This window comes from Barbus barbus, assembly GCF_936440315.1.
Source record: "Barbus barbus genome assembly, chromosome: 12".
NCBI lineage: Eukaryota > Metazoa > Chordata > Actinopteri > Cypriniformes > Cyprinidae > Barbus > Barbus barbus.
Window position 1 is genome coordinate 16,889,323 of NC_136740.1, and position 9,528 is coordinate 16,898,850.

Consider the following 9,528-nt stretch of genomic DNA (forward strand, 5'->3'; position numbering starts at 1 on the left):
GGCAAATTTGTCCAGAGGGGTACCTCTAGCGGGAGACCCGTTTAGTGCAAGACTAACGGTTTAGTTAATTGTGTATACTATAGGTCCAGTGCTCCAATTACGGTAGACTTTATAAAAATGATTTTATATGTATTTTCTGTGAACAATCTGTTACCAGACTAGTTGTCTTAAGTGATAATACTGACGGCATTAGTCATGTTAGTGCGCCGCTCAATGGATAGCAACTATAGTAGCTTATTGTGTTATGGTTACCTCTACTAACTTCTGTTTAGCAACTAGCTGCATTTTTTGAGGTTAGCCTATTGAAACATTTCAAAACACCAGTTAAACTATATATGTGTATGTAAAAGAATTATATATTTTAAGACTCAAAGCCTTTCTTCTTAAGCCTTGAAAACGGGGTCAGACCACACTTTGCTGGCAGGTGAAAATCAACCAACTACTGCACTGCCCACCACAGTTGATATAGGCCTATATTTGTTTGTTAGTTTAACACTGACAGCTAATTTAAAGCATTTGATAACGAGATTCCTATATAGACCATTCAGAAAATGAAATATCAAACTGTCACTTCCATAATGAACTCTAGAGGGACAGGAACTCAGAAAGTAAACATGAGTGGCCAAGAGGTTTGTTGCTCTCTCCTCGTCGTTTACAATCCACCTCCTTCAAACCCAAATGAACTGAAGCAGATTCTATTTCTATGCGCAAATCCTTGCTTGTCTTCCTCTAGGAATGACGTTATGACCTTGGGCCATGTGACGCACTAGCCCCATGTGGATCCTTCCGCCAGGGCATCCTGTAGCACAGAACCTACAACAACCATCCCAATAAGTGTTTAGTCCAACTCAATCTTGGAGCCCATGAAGAGTAATACATTAGGTTGTTTGCTTCATATATTTGGCTTGATTTCAGAGATTAGAAGGTCTTTAGAAAGCTTACAGAGATCCTGTAACCTTTAGCCTTCACAGTACGCCTTCTTGAGACTCCCCAAACTCCTAATTCTTCAATCAGGCCATAACGAGTATGAAAAGATTTAACAAAAGGTTTACAAGTCTGAGTTTGTTCATTTTCAGTCTATGGAGAATTCTGTGAATTACACAATTCAGGAATAAATTATATCCAGAATCAGCCAAATCGATAAAATTCAGGAACATTTTTATATTTTACCTTAATCAAATAAAAAAAAATAAAGCTGTTACTGCTCTAGTAATAAAATATATATTTGTAACATCCATTGGACATAGCTCATTACTTTTTTGCTGAAGTATTATTTACAGTGAATGCAAAACAGCAAAACAACATTTTAAAGATTACAGGGAAAGGAAGCACAAATAAATATGCATTTGAAGACTGAGAAAAAGGGCAAAGTTTTGTAAACATAGTATAGGTTATAAGTTTAACATACAAAACTGCACACAATTAATTTATATATATAAAAAACAAGGATATAGCAGAGGTAAAATCTAAAAATTATAAAATAATTTCTGCTGGTACACATGACAGCAATTGTGAGATGACACCGTACACTTTTACATGCCGTTTTCCCCAAAAAAATACTATAAGAAAAAAAATCTGTTATGTACAATCAAAATATCTAGATAATGAAATGGAAATATGGCTTGTGATGAAATTATGGCTTGAGGCAATGCATGCTACCACCTAGTGGTATTGGAAAAAATGACAGTATAATTATCATCATTTAAGCAAAGGTAAATGGTAAAATTGTGCACAGAATCTAGTATAATTAAATAAATAATGTTTTTGTTAATGCAGTCCTCTCTACATCTTGACCAGATATGATTATTCTTAAAGGTCAATTCCCATTAGTCAGGAACTTTATATGCAGCAACTAATTGGAAACCTCACCCACACATCACTCTTTGGCTTCAGTATATGAGATTATTTTTAATAGAAAAGGTATAGGATTCTTGTTGTTTTAGAGGTAACTTCATAAACTATCACACCTGAGCTGAACTGCTGGTAATATTTGGGAATGTGCATCCATTGAGTATTTCAGTGAATAATTACATTCACTCAAAAACAATCTACTCCATTAAATATCACTCTAGTGTTCTATGAATAAAAAGTTGCCAAATCATTTAAACACTCACTACAGAAGCTACTGGAAAAGTTGTGATTTACATATCTATGACTAAAAAAATTAAAGTATGCAGTAATCCAACTTTGGCAAAGTTGAGAAATTATTTCTGTACAGTTTGTGATTAAGTAATAACAGAGCCAGTGTTTTGTGCAACATATTGATTGACTATTTTTAGCATATGGAAACCTAAAGCTAAAAACCTAAAGAAAAATTAATAATGGCAGAATAGGTCAAATGAAAAGCTTAAAGTTCATTTGAATATATAAGCCCAAAATCAGTGAAAAGTTAAATAGTCAACATGCCTGACACTATATTTCAAGTTTATGATTTCATTCTAATAAGCTATAAAGTTCCCTGCAGATTGGCAGATACATCTTACATTATAGATACACTGGTTTTGGTTACCCTTTCACTGTCCCCCAGGTTTGGAGGGTAGCGTGAGGCACAATGAACTGAGGAGGGGCTTTGGGTACGATGTAGTAAGCAAACAACGGAGAAGGTGCCGGTGCGCAAACAGTTGTGAAGAACATGCCTCTCTTCTTCTTGTACTGGGGCCACATCGGTGCAGGGTTATAAAAGTACTGCGGGCCAGGGATCTGTTAATGACAGAAAATGTTTTACAATGTTAGTTTAACTACTTTTCTAATTCAAAAAGTTACTATAGTTTGTGTTCAAAAAGTGCTGAGAAAAATCTTGCATGAACTGAATATAACAGCAGTTAATTTCTAAAAAAGAGACAGAAGTTGCCTTTTTTTCTCCCTTGAGTGTACTTCTTTTACTGAGTGTAATTTGCTGAAGTTAACTTTAAATGGACAGTAAACCTTCAGTTGCTGGTCCATAGTATAGAAAAAACACAATGGAAGTCAATGGGGACCAGCAACTGAATTTTAACTATGCCTTTACGCATCGCATAATGATATTTACCTGAGCTGGAGTAAACTTGCGTGGCCCTTTAGGCTCCCTTGCTTTAGATCTTGTTGTATGAACTGTATTCTTCATTGTTTTCTCCTCTACTTTTGTCATTTTGTTCTCTTTCCCCTCCTCTTCTGTATCACTTGAGACTGCTGAGCCGCAGTCAGATGAGGTTGCTGAGTGGTAGTCGGATGTATCCAGATTCACAGAATCCACTTGGCTAAAAGTATCATCCTGATTCAAGTCCTTTTCCTCATCCTCCACTTTAGCAAACTGAGCTACTGTAAAATATCTGCCATTCTCCCCAGACCTGCGGGAACATATGAATGTGAACAATTACTTTTAGTGATAAGCTCTCACTTCACAGAAAATGTCAAGTATAATCATTCATAAAAAGGCCAAAAAGAACAGTCTTTTTTAATTGATCAAATAACAAGCCTTTCATAGAAATATTCTAGAACTTACCGCACACACACCTCTGATGGATCGATCCAGATTGTGATTTCATGAGGAAAGCCTAACTCACTTGGCTTTAAGCCGCTCTCCATGCATGCATGTAATACTGATTCATCACAGGGAATTCTGTCATTTATTCTGATGCATCTGAGTAGGGAATAAAAAATGGTCATATTGTGAATAACTGCTATGTACATTTGTAGGTCTTTCTCATGTAGAGTATGAATTTCCACTTATACAACAAATTAAACTGTCAGATTGTTTTAAAGAAATTCATATTTTATTCAGCAAGGATGCATTAAAATGATCAAAAGTAAAGACATTTACCAGGTTACAAAAGATTTCTATTAACAAAATGCTGTTCTTTTGAACTTCCAAATAATCAAAGAATCCTTGAAAAATGAATCACACTTTCAATTAAAAAATATTAAAAAGATGTGTTTCTTGATCTCCTAATCAGCAAATTAGAATGATTTCTGAAGGATCATGTGACGCTGAAGACTTGGGTAATGAATGCTGAAAATTCAGCTTTGTCATCACAGAAATATACTACATTTTAAAAAACTGTTCAATTTGGAAACAGTTACTTTAAATTTTAATAATGTTTTGAAATATTACTGTTTTTACTGTATTTTTGTATTAAAAAAATGCACCCTTGACCTTAATATATGAAACAGTAGTGAATATTTACTGAGAAAATGTGGAGAAAATTAATTTTTTAGATATTTAATTAATATTGCATTGATCAGTGCATTACACATCACAATTCAAAACAAAACACTTTTAATATATAACTTATAACTAGAATATATAACTTTCCCTTAAAAAAAAGTATAATAAGTTTTACTAAATCAGTAAATCCTCTTCATTTACCTGTACGCCTGTCCTTTGCAAGGATTGTCTGGGTACCAGTGGTCTGTGAACTTTTTAAGCAGAAGCTCTTGTAATTTAGCAGCGAAAAGTTTGGCTTTAATTTGATCCACACCTCCACGCGCCACTGCCAAGCCTTTCAGAAAGTTCACTCCAGCACTCACTTCCTTCTTCATTCTCACCACTGAAAAGAAAAACAAAACCGAAATTTTAATCTGGGGCTTTACAATCACAAACCACAAAGTTATGAAAACTCTTGATTGACTTCCTTTGTTAAAGTCGAACGTTTTAGCATTCTTATTTTGAATACAATACTCGGTGTACATTTTAAAAGTAGGTAAAGTTTTATATAAAATATATATATTCCAGGCTTGAAAAAAGTGTTGAAAAAAACCTTCTAGGCTTCTTTTACATTCAAATAAACATAAAAAGCACACCTATTAGTTTCTAGTCACCTGCCAAAAATATTAATACATATCAAATTGAAAAATTATCATGCGTAACCACAGCCTGAATGTTACGGGGCTGACGAGACGTGAGACGTGCGGATCCATATGCAAGGCTTTATTATAAAACATGGTCAGAAACAGGCAGGGTCAGACAGTGGCAAACAGGTATGGCAAGGGCAAGACAGAGCAATCCGTGGAGCAAGCGTGGGTCAACGATCAGCGAACAATATCCAAAGGGGCAAGGCAGAGAGATAATCCAGAGACGAGAGCAATAATCCAAACAGGGAGCGAACAGAGTCCAAACGGCAGAGGCAAAGGGTAAACCCAGGAAACAAGAGCAGGGTCAAACACGGCAGGAAAACAAGGCAAGACTAAGACTATAAGAATGGCTCTGTAAAGTTGCTATCTCTAGATGAGTGATATACGCTAACAATACTCGGCCCTGAGCAAGAGCAAGTCCCAGGCTTATATGGTGTGTGGTGGTGATTGAAATGATGATCAGGTGTGGGCGAGATAGTGAACAGCTGTGCGTGTCGTTAGTGCAATGTATTGTGGGAACTGTAGTCCAGTGTGCTGTACGAGTCCATGTGGTGAGTGAGTGACATCTGGTGGCGAGTTAACGGAAGAGCATGGCCCAGATTCGTGACACTGAAACACCTACATTTTTGTAGGTCATCTCTATTAGCATCTGTGATAGAGGAACTTCCCTGAGCACCGTTTTCTCTTTCCTCTGACACCCGTTGAAGCTGTGTCAGCTGTTACTGAACTCCACCACATGTGAAGACTTGTTATACTGATAGGATGCAACAGCCCTAATTTGCATTACAGGCAAATAAGATACAAATAAGGAAAAAGAGTCACTCTTTACAGTTGCAAATTTAGACACATAAAAGTGCAAATAAACATGCATCTTTTGGACTCACATTGGAAGTTGTATTATCAAATTAGTATTATCATAGTGCTATATTGGTGAACAAGATACTTGACTTAGCCCACTCTTTAACTTTTTATGAATTGCAGGATTTTATATCCAAGACATTTAAAGAATGATCATGACCTGAACTTAATAAAACCACAAAGAAGTAATTTTTTAATAAATGTTTTATTCTACAATTAACAGCAGTTACTGTTCAAATGAAACTTTGGTTTGCGAACCTTGTGAAGCATGTTAGTCTTTGTATGACAATTCACGAGTTTTTGTTAATTCCAAGCAAAAAAAATCAGGTTAACCTATAAAATTATATAACACTAATTAAACCAAATAAACAAGTATCTGCGACTGAGATTGTTGCATTAGGCAACCTTTGAGCAACACGTTGTGAATGTACTCAAGCATTAGTCAGAGTGCTGATTTGAGTGACACAATAATAACTCATTCAAGAGTAAGTCTCTTTAACAATGCACAAAGGGCTCAAATAGAGCTGCGATCAAATCTATTTTCCACTTACATGAGCTACATGTGACAGAATCTTCAAACTAAGTAAAGCAGAATGTCATGCACATAGGTTCAGATGGACTGCAAACAGCCACTGACTTGTGTACAAAGTGAGCAGGTCAACAGATGCTGAAAGTTTTGTCTAGGCTATGACTAATTGTGAAATTAATGGTAGACACATCACACAAACATTATACTGTGTCATATGCATGACAATTTATTTTGAAGAGAAGAGGTTGTATTTGAAGCAGGGTATGTATGATAAAAGGAGATATAAATAAATACAGTAAAAGGAGAGATCACTGGCATATTCTATAAATGGATTCTGAACGGATGTTACTCCATTCTATATATGTCTATATAGCATGAATCAAACGTTATAAACTCAGTGTGGACCATTTTAGGCAAAAAGCAATTTTCCAGACAATATATCTGTCTATGCATTTTCCAAAAGGATGTAGAGTCGCGGGATAATGTTTACAATAGTCAAATATTCTATTCCAGGGGTTTTCAAACCTGTACTACAAGAGCACCTGCCCTCCACATTTTGTATGTCTCCCTTGTCAGACACACCCAATTCAGTCCTTGCAGTCTCTAACGAGCTGATGACTTGAATCAGGTGTGTCTGATAAGGGAGACAGGGCAGGGCAGGGGTGCTTGTAGGACAGGTTTGAAAACCACTGTTCTATTCTATTATTATAGTCTATTAAAACTGATAGGTCTATTAAAAAACCTGAGCAAAATGACTGTATAAAGGAGTAAAAAGCTCAGCGCACTCAAGAACGCTGTTCAGTCACGTGCTACACGAGCACCACATGCAATACTGAAGGTTTTCAAGCAAGTGGTTGGGAAGTGCATCATCGGAAATTCCCATAAGAAACCCCCAAATCATCTATTATAGATATATATTTACTAAATAGAGCTAATACATACAGAGTGATAAAACTAATATGGTGTCTCCAAAAGTAATAATGTATTTTTTCAGACTTTTTATTATTTTTTATCTTAAAATAGCTAATGGTAATAACGGGGTTATCCAATTACAGTAACAAGTACGATCGTGATACTCGTACTTTAACATTTTACATACATCACATTTATGTTTTGGCACTTTAACAACTTAATTTCTATAACTTCTAGAGAACAAATGAGAAAGAAAAACTTTAACTGTTATTGTTTATAATGGATAGTTCTTAAGGTAATTTCTTACCGATATAGCCTGCGCTGAATCCCAAACGACTGGATGTTTTTCGTTCTCTTCAGTTATATTTCCTCAAAACTGTTATATCTAAACAGAGTAATAACCTGAGTAAGCACGTTGCTTCCTTGTTGTAGTACACTAGTGCTCCACGTTTCTTCATTCGCGTTGGGCTCGGCGTCAACACACGCGTCATTTTACTGTAAGAGATTAACATATGACTCACTTCCTTGTTCATAAAGTACAGCTTATACATTGTTTCTACTACAAGCAGTCATGTCTGTTATTATGACGCTGATTCACTCAAAGCCCAAATATGGTCAGAGCTAGTGTACTAGGAAGTAAGTGTAAAATATAATAATCCAACTGGCCAGAATATTAATTTACCCCAGTAATTTAAGACGTTGTAAGAACACGTACTATGTTATTTGTGCTACGTCTGTGTAGATTAGTTTAATAATAATAAAATGTTATTTAAAATACTGTTTGAAAGGCTGTGAATAATATATAGGCCTACTGTATATACTGTATATACAGTAGGCTATACATTATATATATATATATATATTTTTTTTTTTTTTTTTTGACAAACTCAAAAACTAAATAAACATACCAATCGTCAAAAACATAAATTACAAATTAGGCAATTAGGCTACTCAATAATGAAAGCATTAGTTCTTTTAAAAAAAAAAAGTATTTTGGAGAAATGTAAGACAAGAGCGTGCATTGACTGTACAATTTAAAGGCACTATATTAAAAAGCAATATAGAGAGGGCGTTGATAGAGGGTGAACTTCTTCTGATGTGCAGCAGATGGCAGAATTGATCCCTTCTCTTTCGTTTTTTCCTCTTTTATGCTGCTTTTCTGTTGCTCTCTGTGTGAGAATCTGATGTAAGAGCATGTTCATCAACCTGCGTAAGTGTTAGCTTAGCTTGCTTATATTGAAAATGGATAATGTCCTGATGATTTGAATTCTAGAGAACAGCCTAGAAAACAGCATGAGATAAACGTTACGTTTTCTTGGCACTCCGAAGTCACAGACAGATCATAAGCTACAGCATTTACCAGATGCTAAATCAAGTGGAAATTATGGCTAAAAGAAAGAGAGGTGGACACAGATTTAAAAACAGAAAGTAAATCAGATGGCCATTACCAATATTCAATTAGTTTTTACTGACAGTGCAGCCAGGGGAATAATCAATCTGCCTCTGCTTGTAACAGGAATTTAAGAACAAAATTGGTAAACAGTGTGATTTCTCCTCATGTTCTTCTTCCATTGTCTTTTCCTCTTGGCTCCAGATTCCTTGTCAGTGGGTAATTCCGGTCCTCAGCTGGTAGACTGATTGGATTTTTCCTGGATGCCTTTGAACAAGCAATTAATTTGGTCAAAGAGCCATGGGTGATTTGGCGTCCCTCTTGAATTAAGAGTGTGATGCATTCCTCTGACCTGGCACATCAGCCCTCGAGAGGTTGGTGTTGAGTTAATCATAATGAAGTAAACCTGTGTACGTGGTTCATTTGCATTTGATTCACTTTTCTTCAATACAGAAATGTGTCTTGAATGTGACATTTTGGCCATTCGTAGGCTTATTTCCCCAAAGTCTAAACACTGTAGCTATATCAAAACCTTTTGTTTGTTTGTGCATCCCAACCAGCCCAGCAACAATGGCTCGACCAATGGAATGAGTTTGGGGCAGGGCTATCTGCATGACTGACCAATGGCAGACACAGGGAGGGTTCGGTCATAATTTTAGCAAATTTAGCAAATAATACTTCAGTTTGGTCAGAATTTGTGCCAATTTGGCAACGTGTCGAATAAATGAAACATTTTACCTTTGATTTCTGGAAGTACTTTTTAATTTTCTTTTTATTCTCTTGCTCTCCACAGCTGCCTACACGTCCTTGGCTTATTATCCACAACAATAATAGAGGTTGAAAAGTAGCTTGAGAGTTTTTCTTAAACTTATCGCTACCAAGGCAAACAAACTCATATTACCTCATATAAGAAACCACAGGTGTTTCGTAGCCATGGGAAATGATGAAGAGGAAGTTATGGATGAGGGCTTGTACAGATGGCTAGTTTTGATTGCCCAGGCTGAGCTTT

General features: G+C 35.9%; 1 protein-coding gene across 1 annotated transcript; it reads right to left on the reverse strand.

Annotated features, from left to right (window-relative positions):
• Window positions 1–1,050: 1,050 nt before the first annotated feature.
• On the reverse strand, window positions 1,051–7,628 carry LOC306878122 (maternal B9.15 protein-like). Its single transcript, XM_079430253.1, has 5 exons — window positions 7,437–7,628; window positions 4,346–4,526; window positions 3,482–3,619; window positions 3,029–3,326; window positions 1,051–2,700 (listed from the first exon to the last, which is right to left on the reverse strand). The coding sequence occupies exons 2-5, from the start codon at window positions 4,516–4,518 to the stop codon at window positions 2,506–2,508; spliced, it is 804 nt and encodes a 267-aa protein (XP_079286379.1). The 5' UTR covers window positions 4,519–4,526; window positions 7,437–7,628; the 3' UTR covers window positions 1,051–2,505.
• Between the last annotated feature and the right edge of the window lie 1,900 nt (window positions 7,629–9,528).

Excerpts from the sequence above, each read along its gene's own strand:
- LOC306878122 (XM_079430253.1), bottom strand. The coding sequence starts at position 4,518 with ATGAAGAAGGAAGTGAGTGCTGGAGTGAACTTTCTGAAAGGCTTGGCA. Across the intron at positions 3,620-4,345 it reads TGCAAAGGACAGGCGTACAG|ATGCATCAGAATAAATGACA; the intron begins GTAAATGAAGAG and ends TTCCCTACTCAG. Across the intron at positions 2,701-3,028 it reads GCAAGTTTACTCCAGCTCAG|ATCCCTGGCCCGCAGTACTT; the intron begins GTAAATATCATT and ends TGTCATTAACAG.